Source organism: Loa loa (assembly GCF_000183805.2).
Source record: "Loa loa unplaced genomic scaffold supercont3.129, whole genome shotgun sequence".
NCBI lineage: Eukaryota > Metazoa > Nematoda > Chromadorea > Rhabditida > Onchocercidae > Loa > Loa loa.
Window position 1 is genome coordinate 133,997 of NW_018108309.1, and position 15,796 is coordinate 149,792.

At 34.2% G+C, this 15,796-nt stretch overlaps 4 protein-coding genes across 5 annotated transcripts; 3 read left to right on the forward strand and 1 right to left on the reverse strand.

Moving 5' to 3' along the window:
* Positions 1 to 473: 473 nt before the first annotated feature.
* On the forward strand, positions 474 to 4,153 carry LOAG_17794 (hypothetical protein; the record flags this gene model as incomplete). Its single annotated transcript, XM_020450457.1, has 9 exons — positions 474 to 534; positions 664 to 783; positions 863 to 1,004; positions 1,121 to 1,256; positions 1,532 to 1,837; positions 2,040 to 2,121; positions 3,323 to 3,474; positions 3,649 to 3,780; positions 3,992 to 4,153. The coding sequence occupies 9 exons, from the start codon at positions 474 to 476 to the stop codon at positions 4,151 to 4,153; spliced, it is 1,293 nt and encodes a 430-aa protein (XP_020305867.1).
* Positions 4,154 to 6,188: 2,035 nt separating this feature from the next.
* Positions 6,189 to 8,930, forward strand: LOAG_17795 (hypothetical protein; the record flags this gene model as incomplete). The annotated part of the gene is made up of 7 exons (XM_020450458.1): positions 6,189 to 6,297; positions 6,390 to 6,601; positions 6,953 to 7,207; positions 7,441 to 7,593; positions 7,833 to 8,009; positions 8,269 to 8,367; positions 8,500 to 8,930. The coding sequence occupies 7 exons, from the start codon at positions 6,189 to 6,191 to the stop codon at positions 8,668 to 8,670; spliced, it is 1,176 nt and encodes a 391-aa protein (XP_020305868.1). The 3' UTR covers positions 8,671 to 8,930.
* Positions 8,931 to 9,030: 100 nt separating this feature from the next.
* LOAG_17796 (cell differentiation protein RCD1) lies at positions 9,031 to 11,712 on the forward strand. The gene is made up of 7 exons (XM_020450459.1): positions 9,031 to 9,279; positions 9,529 to 9,737; positions 10,185 to 10,303; positions 10,432 to 10,614; positions 10,935 to 11,026; positions 11,193 to 11,311; positions 11,424 to 11,712. The coding sequence occupies exons 1-7, from the start codon at positions 9,155 to 9,157 to the stop codon at positions 11,441 to 11,443; spliced, it is 867 nt and encodes a 288-aa protein (XP_020305869.1). The 5' UTR covers positions 9,031 to 9,154; the 3' UTR covers positions 11,444 to 11,712.
* A 32-nt stretch (positions 11,713 to 11,744) lies between these two features.
* LOAG_17797 lies at positions 11,745 to 14,812 on the reverse strand. 2 transcript variants are annotated; one of them, XM_020450460.1, is made up of 10 exons: positions 14,618 to 14,812; positions 14,174 to 14,419; positions 13,722 to 13,996; positions 13,419 to 13,626; positions 13,209 to 13,322; positions 12,933 to 13,049; positions 12,744 to 12,862; positions 12,501 to 12,603; positions 12,282 to 12,422; positions 11,745 to 12,109 (listed from the first exon to the last, which is right to left on the reverse strand). In XM_020450460.1, the coding sequence occupies exons 1-10, from the start codon at positions 14,762 to 14,764 to the stop codon at positions 11,972 to 11,974; spliced, it is 1,608 nt and encodes a 535-aa protein (XP_020305870.1). In that variant the 5' UTR covers positions 14,765 to 14,812; the 3' UTR covers positions 11,745 to 11,971. The 2 variants fall into 2 exon arrangements, with proteins under 2 accessions (XP_020305870.1, XP_020305871.1); XM_020450461.1 differs by lacking the exon at positions 12,501 to 12,603.
* Between the last annotated feature and the right edge of the window lie 984 nt (positions 14,813 to 15,796).

The window sequence follows — 15,796 nt, forward strand, 5'->3', positions numbered from 1 at the left end:
ATATATATATATATATATATATATATATATATATATATATATATATATATATATATATATATATATATATATATTATATATACATGTACGTATTGCTACTTATATTAAAGTGGATGGAGAGCTGTAAGATTGTATGCGGTAATTTGTGGAAATATTTCGTTTATGCATGTAACGGTTTGCATATACACATGTAAATCCTATGCGCACTTTAGATTGTACATTATCGTATGGAAACAAACATAGCTTAAACATTAATAGTCAAATTAATAGATTTTTCATTTAATGGATGGATTTTTCATAGCTGTTCTCTTACCCAGTTCATAATGTAAGGAATGTAAGTTGGGTGATTGTTAGATTTTTTCACATTTTGTCATATTTGGTTCCAGCTTTTGATGGAAAATGATTAATTTGGTGCCATTATCTAACAATATAAAGTCTAACAACTTCAGATCTCATAATATTTGCTTGGCGAAATGGCGTCGTTGATTCCGTTTAGCCAAATACGACAGAATACAGTCAATTTTTTCATGAGAAGTATATATTTGTGTGAATTTTTTCAATGAATTTTTTCATATTTAACGATTGTTGGAGGAGTGGAGTTAAATTGTAGTTGGTTTTTTTTGTGATTTACTGTACTAATATGATAATCTGCAATCTATTTAGAACCTGCTAGAGAATTGTGGAAGACGGTCACATCACTTTCGCCAGCTGGTATTAAGAAAGGGCGAGCCAAAACTCGCCAGAGTGTTTTAAACCTTCAAAAGTTTTATCGTATCGGTGCCGGTAGGTTCATTATCTCCACTTTATATTGAAGTTTAGTGCATATATTGAAAATTCAGTATATTTGGAATGGACTCTTCAGGCCCAATAAAAGTAAAGTGTCCCGGTCTGAATGCCCCTCTAACTATGCCAAACGATGAGCCAATGGCGGTGATGGAGAAAACGAAGGAAGAAGTTGATGCTGTTGAAGAACGGTTGAAAAATATCATAGCTACTCGACCCTCGTCAGTTATTTTTTGTCATATTGCTAATAAAAATTCAAGTCCACAAAACTGTTGAATAATTTGGTTTTATTTCTTTATTATAACTTAAAGTTTTTGATCCAAATTAAATTTTATAGGAAAAAAAAAGTGAAAGAGAAATTACATCCGTTGGAACGTGGTTTTGCTGGGACCCGAGTTGAAGGTCAGAAATTGGGTCCACCACCGCCTATTGGTGATATTTGTTTTGATGGCTTCCAAACCTATTGCCTTCAGGTGTGTGTTTTGTATGTAGATCCAGTTAGCAAGTTTGAAAGGAATGTTTCGATTCTGACAGTATGAGCGAGGTTGAAGTATGGAACACGAATTTTAAAGAATGATGTGTAGTAATAACAAAATTAAAGTAATGGTGATGAATAATTGATATCCTTACCACATTAATAGCGACGATAACGGTTTGCGATAATACACAAATAAAAATCTGTTGACACACTGCTCTGCTTCATCATTATCATGTTAAATTTATTTGAATTTTTCTCTATTCATTGTAGCTACGTAGAACCACAAACATGACATCGTACGGTCGGCAACACACTATGTCGGCTTTAATTGTCACGGGTAATGGAAATGGTCTTGGTGGCTATGCAATTGGCAAAGCTGGTCTGAAGCATCATATTCGTGCTGTTGTAGATGGCATGAAAATGGCATCAAGAAAATTGGTGTATGTGGAACTTTTAGAGAACCGTACAATTTATCAAGATTTTTATGCTGAATGTCGTGGTACTCGTATTTTTGCTCAGAGAAGGCCGAAAGATTTTGGTGTAGTCGCTCATCCGAGACTTATGAAAATTTGTGAGGTGAGCTTGTCTGTTTTCGAAAAAAATCTCGGCATGGTAATATGCTGGCCATCTTTTATTGAGCTTGTTGCAACTTTTCAGGCTACCATTTCTTATTTATTAATCATTCGAATCAATAAAGAAAAAAAATTTGTGCGCATGTAATGCTCCTTTTTTCTTATATGGGAAAACTTATTTCAAGGCAAGTTTTCTTTTTTTTCAGGTACTTGGTATTAAAGATCTCGAATGTAAGGTGGTGGGTTCCACTAGAAATTATATCGCACTTACGCACGCTTTTTTTATAGGTAAGTTCACTGTTTGTTATAGTTCTGTTTAATTTTTTTAAGGAAAAAAAGCATACTTAAGATTTTACTATGCAATATTGTTTGTTTTTATTTGTAGAACTTCATATCCATGTATGCTTTTCAATTCTATTCTTTTGTATCCGTCCCTTACATTCGTTAATATCAATAAAGGATAGCGGATAAATTCTGCGAAGGATAGCAAACGAACAATTTACGATGCAGTGCAGTGCGGTGGTAATGAGAATTTGTATATTATGATCATCTGCAGCTTTTTCTCTGAAGTTTAATATTAATTTACTAGTTCTCGGTTGACAATATCGACTTAATGTTCCTCAAAATTATTCCCACTCTTCGGTCATTGTTTCGTCTGACTTGAGCAGCAAATTATGAAAAAATTGGAATCCTTATTTGATTGTCAAGTGTATGTTCTGGGTTATCTCCCTATTACCCAACAAACCTGATGATTCTTTATTCCATCAGTTGACGTCTTTCAGTGCTTTTTCAAAAAGCTTATTTTGCTGAATTCAGGTTAAGAACTTATTTGCAAGAATGACGAATCATAATTCAATTTCTGATTAGTTTAACCGAAATTTGTCAAGTTTGTATAGTTATGGATTATATTCATCATACTTTTTGATTTGTGTATAATGTTTATATAATGCTAGTTGACATATGATACCTTACATTTTCATTTGATAGTTTTTGGTACCAAAAGTAACCTAGATACGGGTATTACTATTACCAGCCCAATCCAAAAGGAAATTCGATTGACTAAAAAACATATCTTCCTTCATTTCCACAGAAAGTGCCACGCAATGAGTGTGAAAGTTGCCAGTTCTTACGAATTTCTTCACAAAGTCAAAACCAGATTATAAGTGGCAGGTAGTTACATGTTATCTGCTGTTTGTACATTCCTTATTTAACTTAATTTTGAGGATACAGAGTGGAAAGGTTCATGGATTTAAATTATATTTCTAACTACGCTTTTTCCTTCAAAACTATCCGAAATGGTAACCATAGAATGGACATGTTAGATAATAAATTCTAAATAATTGTTCTCGAGAGTGTCATTAATTGTAAGTTATTCTGGTTTGGATATGGTTTCGGATGTTTACTTACGTGTTTTCTATTTTATAGTAACTTAAGTTTTCGTGCACTCCATTTTTAGTCTTTTATTAGGATTCCATGTGATTGTTTTCAGGTCTTTTAAATCAAGAAACTCATCAACAGCTTGCAGAACGCAAAAAATTGCATGTTGTTGAACTTTCTCCACATAGGAGATATTTTCCTGTCAAAGTTGCTTCTCCTTTGCAATCAGAATTAAGAACAGAGCGAGATGTTGAACCTAAAGAAGTGAGTTCAATGCCTTATTATGCTCTTTTCATGACAGCTAATGATCAGAAAGTTTTATGTCAAAAAAATCCCGATACTTTTCCCTTAAAATGGCGCAATTGTTTTTTTTCTATTTTCACAAATTAAAAATTGATAAGGTAAATTTATTATTGATGGAAAACTTAAAATTTTCAGAAATTATTGCTAAATGATTTTTATGGTGAAGGGCGTTTGCCATTGATCAAAAAGCAGGTCCCTTTTTATGCAAATCTGCCTAACCACCTTGCTGCCGAGGCGCTCAAACACCGCTTCCGAAATAGGGATAAAGTATCCATTACTTTTTCTGTTTTTTGTTTTTTTGTTTCTTATTTTTTTAATATTAGGGCAAGAGCAATAATTTTTTGTAAAGCCAAAAGAAATGAGCCCTCATTCGTATTGAGCATTTTTAATAGACTGTAATTTGATCATGCATGAAACATATCTTAAGCTAATTAAAGTTATCACTTCATTAAAAAGTTATTGTTTCGTTATTTCCTAGAGCATGATACGGTTGATGGCAGATGATGTTATACCGCGCTGGACTCGTGATGAGCGCCGGAAATGGGCTGAACGAAAATACCAGGACATGATAAATGGATTGGTTCCGTTGCCGAAAGGAATTGGCTTGTCGGGAATTCTTCCAAAGTCTGAAAAAAGATAATTATTGATTGAATATTGCACTTTTGATTTCGTTGAGTAGTAGAGCTACACGAACTGCAAAATGTTTCTCATAAGTGGTTTGTTCGCATATCCCTTCCTTGTGTTGAATTTATGGAAAAGTTTCTGCAAGTTTCCTTCATAAACACTTGGTCAACTATTGGTTTGTCGTGGACCCAGTTATAATTTCATCTACATACATCCCAACTCCTCCTAGTCGCTATTATTACATATCTCGATGGCCATTTCCAGGAAAGACCTCCATAACAATCTCAGCACGATACTGAATTAAGTTAAACTTGCAGCGCTCAGTGAAATGTTTCCGTCCCATTGAATCATGCGTCACTGTCAATCTTCACTTTGCTTGGCTGATACTGATTAAATACGATTTGTGCTTTGAAGATTGTCAATGTCCATGTGCGATCCCGCAAACGACCAGACATTCTTAGTCTTCGAAGCAAGATGATATTGGTAAGAAGCAAAATGGTGCTAGTACTGTTGATGAAAAGATGGTACTGTCCATACGAATTACTGCTTCGAAAAGTGTTAAGCTCTGTACCAAAAACACATCGATTACATTTTGTCGGACAAGCAACGGGATATGACTTTGAAAAAATAGTCTAGATTATATTAATGGTGTTCGGCCATTTGGGAATAAATTGTTAGTGCAAGGCCTTTTATGGTTGGTGACATTGATCATAAATGAAGTAGAATGGGATTTGTAGAAGTGGAAAATCGTTGCATCTTCAGTTGCAATACCGCTGGCGACTGCTGGTATCAGGATGGAGCAGTAAGTAAATATAAAGGATTGGTTTCAGTAACATTCCACCATCGGTTTGGATGGTTAGTTATCTATAAGGCATTAAGCTTGAATGTTGGGCAAAGAATCGGGAGGTGGTTCTGAAATGTTGGACAGTCTTGGCATTCAGTGGTAGTGAACTGAATATAATTGTTCGAAATTATAATTTCTGGTGTTCTTAATCGAAAAAGAGCGAAGATTTTACCGAAGGTATGCATGGTTGTCAATGTGATTATCCCTATTGATGGTAAGAAGTTCAGACCATTTAATGAAGGAATCGATAAGGACCAACAAAGAATTCTGCATAATTAGTGGTGAATCGTCCCCAAGACTAGCATTCTGTTTGAGGCTGAAAATCAATTTGGTCTTGTGAGGAGAACTACTTGCTAGCTGGCAATGGTGACCGTTGGGAACAAAACTTTCAATGCTTACTCTGTTCATTTTGAGTGATGTAGAGATTATAAAATAAAAGGCATTTAATGGCAGGACATCGTCCATATGATTGATTTGGACTATTTCACTGGTGGTATGCGAAGATTTGATCAACGCTTTTTTGATGTAAAAGTGTTGACAATTTTCGGAGCAGTAGTGCATGGAAAGTATTATTCACATCTCTGTTACTAATTCTGAATAGGTCTTTGAAGAATGTCTAGGAATGTCTGGATGTTTTCAAAATCCTATACGAAATCAATGCTGAAGAAATAATTAAATGAGACAAAAGCATTGTGCTGAAAATGTCGCGAAAGTTTCTCTTGAAAATTGGAAAAAAAATCCCTTGGACTAAAGGTGATAAACATTAACAGTAACCACGGAGGAAATCAGTCACTTCTTTTTTCATTCTTTTCCTATCGACTTGTCCCTGCCGTGTGAAGCGTTTTGTGAATTCGCAAACATTTAGTACTACTTTAATTTTCTCTGCTTACGACCAAGCTTTAATTGCCTTTGCAACGAGCACTTATATTTTTTTTCACGTAAATTTGCAAATCTGTAATATAACTGTAAAATCGAAAGTGAAAGCGATATACTTCACTTCTACTACTACTCGAAGTGACATAGTTGGTGTGGTGACTGCAAGATTAGGTTATTTTTCAGAAGGATCTGTAGATTTCAAAGCGGGTCGAGTTGGGAGTCTAGGAAGTCGTGATGTGTGAGGGAGAGCAGGTGTGGTTTGCACTGATATTTCATTGTGTTTGTGTTCGTTTTATTTGAAATGATATCAGAATCTTTCAGCAGTTGAAACATGGCAGACACGAAGGCTCTACCCGTGTTCGCATTTACGGACGACCGGATACAATTACAGCAACTGCGTGCGTATATGAGAGAGCATGGCTCGCCAATCGACGAAGAAGGTCTGTTCACATTTTTATATAAATAGAGGAAGAATATCTGATTTATAACTTACTAAATTAATCACAGTAAAGGAGACAGTTGCGACTTTCAGGACCTGCAGATTTCAATGAGAATTTGGAAGAGTTGGTTAAAGCAGTCCCTGTTCTGGGTAATTTGGAAAATGAGAAGGAAGTGGAAATGATTTTGAATTCAATATCATCGCTTATTGTTGTGCTTACACCGGAAGCAGCTGAAAAAATAATCATCGAGTTCTGTCAGCAGCTATCTTCGGAAAATTTCAAAGGCACTGGTTGGAATAGCAGTGTGAGTCGTTCGGTCTTTTCGTTAATTCTCTTATTGCTACTCCAACTCCACTTTGTAACAATAAAACTGTTCCCACAACTCATTTCTGGGCTTTTGATATAATCATTGCTTATTGTTATTGTCTGCACTGATATCTATTGATGAAGCTAATAGATATCACATCCAAATTCAGATTGCAAACAAATGATGTAATGTGTTTTCGGTTTCGTCGAAAATGTAAAAAAAAGTACCTGTATGATTCGGCAGTTTTCATCCATTTCTTCATACTGCAATGGTTTAGAAGCTGGGATTGATGAATGGCTAGTTTTTTCGTTTCTTTTTTCAGTACTTATTATTTATGCAAATTTTCAGGCCTCTTCAGCTGTTCGAACTCTTTCAAATTTATTTTTTGCTTTTAATAAGCATCCACGAGTGCAGCATGCTCTTTATGTTGCATTGGTAGCTTTGTGCGGACGAGCGCGAATTATCGGAGATTTGGATACAAGTACTGAGAAAGTGAATGAATACATCAGTCGTTGGTCATTGGATCAGAAGCAACAGCGTAGTCTTTTGCGGTTGATTCATTGGGCTCTTATCAAGGACGGAAGGGCCGATCAGGCAGCTAAGGTTAGTTTGATAAAGTTTATAACAATTGGACAAAAATATTAAGTTGTACGAAAATATTTGTGGTTTTACATCGTGAATTTTAAATCATTTTAACTATGTTCTAACAAAATCCGTGCCGAGAATGCGACAAATCACACTTTTTTCTAATTGACAGAAGTTTTCTTGGTTCTACAGTCTCTTGAATTGCTGACTGTTGAGAGTCATTATTGGTAGTATATTGTTTACTGTTTTAGACGATGACAGCTTTACTGAGAACATACACCGATGCAGATGCTGCATCTGCTGTAGAAGATGCTCGTGAATGCGTGAGAACAGCAATCGTTGACCCGAAATCGTTCAGTTTCGATCACCTTTTGCGGCTCTCTGCAGTGCAGCTGCTGGAAAAAGTATAATATTTATTCAAGAAATCAGGCATTACTAAAAATACGTACATTAATTAATAATTTATTTGCAAATAATTATCAATAGGATAGTTCAATTCTTGTATATGTATATATAGGAAAGCAGTCTATGTTACCTTTTTATTTAACCTTTTTATTTATTTCTTACCACTTCATCTCTTAATAATGTAAGAATAATGAGTAGGTCTATTGCGTGATTTTGTTGTTAATTAATGTGTTTTCAGAGTGATCCACTGATGCACGAAGTGTTGAAGCTGTTTTCTCAAGGTACTTTGAAAGACTACCAGACCTTTGTCATGAAACATCCAACTTTTATTAATGAGAAGTTGCATGTTGATGATAATGCTCTGATCAAAAAGATGCGGTTGCTAACGTTGATGGATATGGCTGAAAAAAAGACTGTAAGTTCTTAGTGATTCAGCAGAGCAAAAAATGAAATTTAAAGGATTTTGTAATTGTATATGTGACAAATTATCCACTTGTTTTCATTTTGAAATTCAGGATTTTCTTGAAATCAGGCGAGGTCAAGCTTAGACAACAGAATAAAATAATAGAGCAAAAAAAAATTCTTGGTTCCGGAAGATTTAAATTTAAATTAAAACCTATGGATTTTCCTTAGGTGAATTTGTTCAGTTATATTTGATGACAGATTATTTACAGGTTATATCTCTTCATGATTTATCGCTTGAAGTTGATATACCGGAGAATGAAGAGCTCGAGGAATTTATAATTGAAGCAATTAGAATAAATGCAATCAGTGTATGCCTATTTGTTCTTCCCAGTTTTTAAAAATCTAATTACAAAGTGTGTTTACTTTGAGAACTTCCTTAAAGTGTTTGATCAAAATATTTTGTTGTACATGGTTTTTTTCATGATTTATTCATATTTCAGGGCAAAATAAATGAGTTAAAAAAGGAACTCAGTGTGACGTCGCTTCAGCATCGAAGCTTTGGTCGTCCGCAGTGGGAGCTTCTTCGAAAACGACTTATTGCATTAATCGGTAGCTTGAATACATCACACGAAAATATCAAGAATGTATATACCAATGGTCTCACCACCTAATTTATATGTGCTTGTGTCTTATTCATTTGCATTATTTGTTGTTTATGAGATTTAGAGCGCAATATTTTTTACTTACTATGACAAAAAAAAGCTCATCGTAATTAGAAAACGAAAAGTGTAGTAAATGTTGAGTGGAGGTTTTTGATGCTAAATTCTCACCGAGTAATTGTTTGAAAAGTGACTCTCGTTAATTGTTTTAAAGATGACACTTTTGTTGGTGAATTCGTTCTGGTTATAATTTCGATAGTGTAATAAAGTTCATATGGAAATTGTCGCTGCTTTAAATTTGTGTTCGTTTGTGCAACTTTACTTTTAATTTTTATGCCGCAAATTGATTTCAGCTTTAAAGTTTTTGAAAAGGTCTGCTGTTAAGGTTTAGAGTTTTCTTCTAGATCGTTATATTTCATTTACGAATATATTTCCATCATCTTGAAAAGTGTACAATTTTTTGCTGTATATAAGGTGTTGCTGCAAACATCGTTGAATGGATGCTGGTGGGAGTAGTACTGGATCTTCCCAGGTGGAAGCTATTGATAAGGAACAAGTGTTTGAGTGGATCTTGGATTTGAGTGATTCAAATAAACGAGAACAAGCACTTCTGGAACTGAGGTACTTTTTGTAATGTTTGCTTTGGCCTTACATTGGGTTTTAAGTAGTCATAGATCTTAATGTCCATCTCCTTTTTGTTGAGTTAATACATTTCAAAACTACGATTTCGTGACATTAGACGTTTTGTGGTTGTTTTTCTTTTTTTTTTTTTTTGAAAATTTAAACGATTTTCATCCCAACGAAGTGAGTATTGGGGGTTTTTAATAGGTTAAAGTGGGTTTTTTATTTTTTATTATATGTAAAATACAGCAAAAAGCGAGAGACGGTTCCCGACCTACCTTTGTGGCTGTGGTATTCATTTGGCTCAATGGCTTCTCTGTTGCAAGAAGTAATCTCAATTTACCCTGCAATTATGCCACCGACACTTACCGCAGGGCAATCGAATCGTGTTTGTAATGCTCTAGCTTTGATGCAATGTGTTGCTTCACACAAAGAAACTAGAAGTCCATTTTTGCAGGGTAATTTTCCAAATTTTCCAAGAAATCAGTGACAGTTTTTAGGATTTGATATCTATTTTTTAATTTAGTTTAGTTTAATTCTTTTGTACCACTTCTGTGAATATATTTTTCCTGCCGATATATATTTTTCTGATATTAGCACTGTTTTAGCATACTTTACGTTTCGAACAAATGTATCAAGGTATTATATCTAACAATACGCAGTTGTTTATTTTTTTAAATTGGCGACAGAACGATGTGAAAGATTGAGGATCACTATGAAAATTTGCAAAAAATCCATTTTATGTAACAGATTATATAACTTTCATTCTCAACTAGTTATTACTGTTTTTATTCAGTTAAGGGAGCTGATAAGAGGATTGTGATAAATAAAAAATGCCAAAGCAACCGGAAAATAAGTGTCTAGTTCAAAAGGTCGAAATGTTTGTATAATTCATTTCCTTATAGCCCATATTCCGTTGTTTCTGTATCCATTCTTGCACACAACGAAAACTTCGCGACCTTTCGAATATCTTCGTTTGACATCTTTAGGTGTCATCGGTGCATTGGTGAAAACTGATGAACAGGTAAATTATAAATTATAAAAAAGATAAATTATGCCAATAAACTGAGGAATCACCAAGCTTTTAAGTTTAGTTCTAGGTAATTGTTTTTAATTCCGACCAGTTTTTTTCAAAAAGATAATTTTTTATAGGAAGTTATCCAGTTTCTGCTTTCAACAGAAATAATTCCGTTATGTTTGCGGATTATGGAAAACGGAACAGAACTGTCGAAAACAGTGGCTACTTTCATTCTACAGAAAATACTGCTTGATGATACCGGTTTAGCATACATCTGCCAAACTTATGAGCGTTTTTCCCACGTTGCTATGATCTTGGTGAATACTTTAGCTTCACGATCGGCTCTCTTGTGCATGTTAAATAATTTTTTAATGAGGTCCAAAATTACATTGTCTTTCTTGCGTTGTACCTAAATTTCGGTGGGTGAAAATAACAGTACTGTGACCTTCGATGGCTTGAACTCCTTCCCGACTATTGAAAAGGTTCTTGCATTGTTTATAGGTCTTCAAGGATAAGGTGTAAGGATAGATTTTCAAAAATATTCAACAGCAAGATGTTCTTATACAAAGCGGATTTTTATAAGCTGATTGCATCTTACTGACTAATGAACTGTGCTGATTCAGTTGTCATATTGCAGGGTAAAATGGTATTGCATTTGGCCAAAGAACCGTCACAGCGACTTTTGAAGCATGTTGTTCGGTGTTACAGTCGTCTTTCCGACAATCCAAGGCATTATTTCCTTCCATTTCATCTTATCCGACTTTAATTATGAAAAGTGTACATTCTTAACCACAAGGTTGAATCGTATTATTTCTTGCCCTTTGCAAACGAGGAAAATCATGTTTGGTTTCTATTTTCCAGTTTTAACTAGCAGGTAATTATTAATATTTTTTAGAGCGTTGCAGGCATTACGGCAATGTTTGCCGGATCAGTTGAGGGATGAGACATTTACTCGAGTTCTTGCAGATGACAAGTCAACTAAACACTGGTTGAAACAACTTCTAAAGAACATCGGTAAATGTAATATATGCACGCTAGCTTTCTGTAATATGTTATTGGAACCAGTGCTGTCATTCAGGTCGTTTTGTCATTCAATCACTTTATAAATATAGAATGCTATTTTCAGGTTTTTCTGTGAGCCCTTGAAAGAAATTTCAAGAGGCAAGAGCAAAAAATGATGTTTCTGTATAAAGCGGATTCTTATAAGCTGATCGCATGTTGTTAATCGATAAATCATGTCCAAATTCTTTTCCGAATGCAAATGCTGCTATTTGTGATGAATAATGCGAATTTGTACATCCTGGCAATAATGAACGGTTTTATATAAAAAGTTATGTAGTTGGTTATTTACCTTTCTTCTGGTATCCAGACTTTTGTTTTAATAATGAACACATGGACATCAAATTCGTCTTTCGCTAAAAGTTGAGAAACATGTCGTAATAAATGAGTCCAGGTAAAACCACGATCGAGAAATTAGGCTATTTCCGACCAAGGTAACATACCAACTTTATTTTGCACACTTCAACAATTGTAAAGATTCGAGACTTTGAGCAGCAGTTGATATTAGTGTTAGAAACAGTAAACTGTGGCAAATATTGAATCGCTTGCCTACAACAATGTATAGGCATGAAAGTTATTTCAGTGAACACTTGGCACAATGTACCGCTATTGTGTTCAAGGTTGCTGAACTAGTTTTGATATTCCACATGTTTTACTTCCATCCATTAGTTTCCGCTCCACAATACATCTCGTTATCCGAAGATCGTTCTTACTGGGATAAGCTACTAATAGTTCACCGTTGTGTTGTCTGATCTAAAATGAGCGTGGATCAAACGATGTTGAACTGCTGCAATTTCCTACATTATAATTTGTTTTTTGTATTAACACTAAGAAATTTAAGGTAATACCTCCCAAGAAATGTGGAGTGCTTATACGAACGGTCTGTAATTTACTCGGACAAGTTAAATTAAAGACATTTACTTACCTTAACCTGTTCAACAACTAAATTCGTCAAGCACCCTTGCACCACAATTTCGTCGATGAATGTATCCATTATTTCTAGACAAGCATTCTCTGTTACAGCGCTGGTTACTTCCACCAATATATCTTTCGTATCCACATCAAGCTGCAATCAAGCGTTTTAGAAAGGAGGAACTTTTTACCAGTCTGTGTTTCCGCATAAAAATATAAAACAGTATGGGACCTTTGTCTCCTCGCAATTTGTCACGGGAGGTATGCTGATAATCAAGCCATTCGCATCCATTAGGCATGGATAAAGAGGTAGCTTTTGAATGAGATACATGTACCTAGAAATGCTTACATGAAGATTTTCTGAAGAGCGCATTTATTCACTTTCCTATGCTCAATATCTTCACCAGATGTGCAATTGTAATATTTAATTTTATTCGCTTCATTTAATGAGTGAAAAAGTTTAAAAACAACCAACTTATAAGTGTTTGACACCATGTTTCGTTTTTCTTTTTTCCGAACTAGTTCCGCTTCATTTGCCAAATTCGACAGTAATTCCTTCCCAGAAATTTTTTTATGTCGATGTAATGGTGTTATCTGTAATAATAAGCTCATAATTTGATTATGAAAAGAAAAAGATATTTCAGAAAAAATATATATAAGCTACCATTAATACATCAGGATCAACAGCTCCATAAATCAGGGGAGGTTGAAGTCTACGGAAGTTGTGTGTTCCGATGCTTGCAATAGTCCTCTCTTCACAAACTGATGAATGTAACTTATTCTGAAATAAAAGCTGAGTTAAAAAAAAAAAGAAACATTTCAGAAATTTCTCGTAATGAAAATTATGTGCAGTAAGGCCTTCGTCGCAGTTTGTTTGTAAATAACCTGTAAATGAGTACATGGATTTCTAATTACGGTAACAAAATAGAAGTTAAAACACCTGAATATTTAATAATTGTTTTATTTTTTCCGCATTCAATGAGCAGTCCTTTAAAACGCAACAAACAATATATGGACGAATTTCCAACATTTCTTTCGTTCTCTCAATTAATACCTGAATAATGAAAGTTTTTAGTGATTCCACTAAATCAGCTCATAATACTTTTACCTAACAATTTCAAAAACACATTTTCCGAAACAAATCACTTACACTATTCTTTCCATAATTGATTGTGATTAATGGAATATTTGATACACACTCGTCTCTATCAATGTTATTTCTAGCTGAGTTTGGTTTGGATCCTTCATCATTATTCTTTATCAGTGTTTTTGATGCTTTCTTTTTCAGATAATCTATTAGCGCAACAGTTTTGTGCCTTGGGTCCTCCACCAATTTTTTAAAACGATTATCCGAAAATCTGAAATTACTATTCATCTATTCAAAATACAAAACCAATTCCAAACGAACCAAACGTAAACAATGAGAATGTGCTATACGACAACATGTGCCTACTTGTTGTTAGCGAGTTCTAGCGTTTTTATTTTTTTGCAATTGCAAAACAAAAATGGAAGATCGACGATTTCGTTATCTGACAAATTTACGGTCTTCAAATTGTCGCTCAGTGAGTTCACTTCGATAGGCAATTCCCTGATATGATTTGAATTAAGGATCAAAGTGTGCAATTTTGACTGAATAGGGAACGAGGTTGGAAATTCGGTTAACTGATTGTGAGACACATCAAGGTGTTGCAGAAAAACAAGGCTCGACATGTCGGGTAGTAACGAAATCTGAAAAAAAGAAAAGTATGTAGACTTGTAAACCACATGCATTTGTGTCATGCAGAAGCAATTAAAACAAAAGTCAGAAAGATCGAAAATAAAAAAATGAAGCTATACGAAATATAAAATTATATGGCAGTGTACGAATATTTTTCAGAAACATGGAAAATAAATATCCACATATACCTTGTTATGCGCAAGTAAGAGCGTTGAAAGATGAGACAAAGAACCTATTGTCACTGGGAGTCCAGCAAGTTTGTTTGTTGACAAGTCAAGAAATTGTAATTCTTTTAAGTCGCCAATATTATCCGGAATATGTACTAAAGCATTACTGTGCAATATAAGCTTCTTTAGCTTCGATGACTTCCCAACACAGGTATGCAAAATGTTCAGTTCAACCCGAGTAAGTTCAGTATAATTGAGCGAAGTATTCTAAAATGAAAAACAATGTGAACGACATTAAAATAACTGAAAGTACATGTTTATCATAACATTCACATTTATTTTGAAGCATAATTTCATAGCTCAGAATGAAAATACAGGATTAAGGTCGAAAACACTTCCAACAGCGCAATAAAAAAATGTGAAGCAACAAAAAGTAGACCCTTTTTCTTTATGAGTAAAACTTACAGAAAAAATTTCATCTTGCAACTGCTCATCGTTGATGTCTGGATTTCGATCCCCAGCTGGAATAGAAGTTAAACTAAGTTCACATCGGCCTTCCGCTATAACTCGTCTCAATTCTGGCCATTCCAATAATAGCCCGTTATCCAACATAGTATTATAGATGGACTCCAATAATGCTTGCACTCAAATCTGACTAAAGTAATATTATGAAAATATTAATTTGAACAACTTGGTACCAAATAAATTCAGAAATGCACAGGTCTATTCGAGAGAGCGGAGAATGCAGTGCTTTCCAAGTTATGTGGCCATGAATGCGTAAATTTATTTAAACTTCAAATCCTTACCAAGCAATTCGGACTCAATCAAATATCACAAGTATTCTTCAAAAAATTTGAGGTATTGAAAAAGGATACAATTACTTGCTGCTTATTTGTGCTTATTTCTCAATGAAATTTCCGCTAAGCCAATTAGCAGCTTCTAAAAACATTTTTTTACTCCGACAAACTAAAAGAAAGCCAAAATGGATAACTCTAAAGTCCAACTGTCATAATATAGTTTAACGTGCATTTTTTTTTTTTTTGAAATCACAATTAAATTTTAATCGCTACGAAAATATAGCATACCCGAGATTTTAAGAAAATGGAGGAAATGGAAAGCTAGTCTATAGCTTTTGTTCAGCTGTCGCAAATTATTTTGCACGGGTCATTTTACGAAAAAATTTAAAAGTTATGGGTAAAACATAAAATCTGCTTTAACCATAGAGTTCAGATATTTTGCTTAATAGTCCTGCAAAATAATTAATTAATGGCAGTGAGAAATCATTTAAGCATACGATTTGAATGGATTAAATCTATTGAATATGCTATTCTTTGGTAAAGTTCGAAAGCACCACGTTATCGGCGTATTAAAGTAACAATAGTATGGTATCCACAAAGTATTTAAGTAAACCGAAAATGTAACATTGCTAATCAGCGCTAAACTGATTTGAAGGATTTGAAATTGATATTGTGATCGTTCCTTATACCACTATTCTTCACAAGGAAACTGTCCTTCGTCTATTCGACCGAGAAAAAATTCTTATGCCAAATAAATTAAAAAGAAAAAAAGAAAAAAAAACTTCCCTTTTCGGCAAGGAAAGCTATCTTAATTTTTCATGAGAGTAATTCTACCAGTGATTTGTAA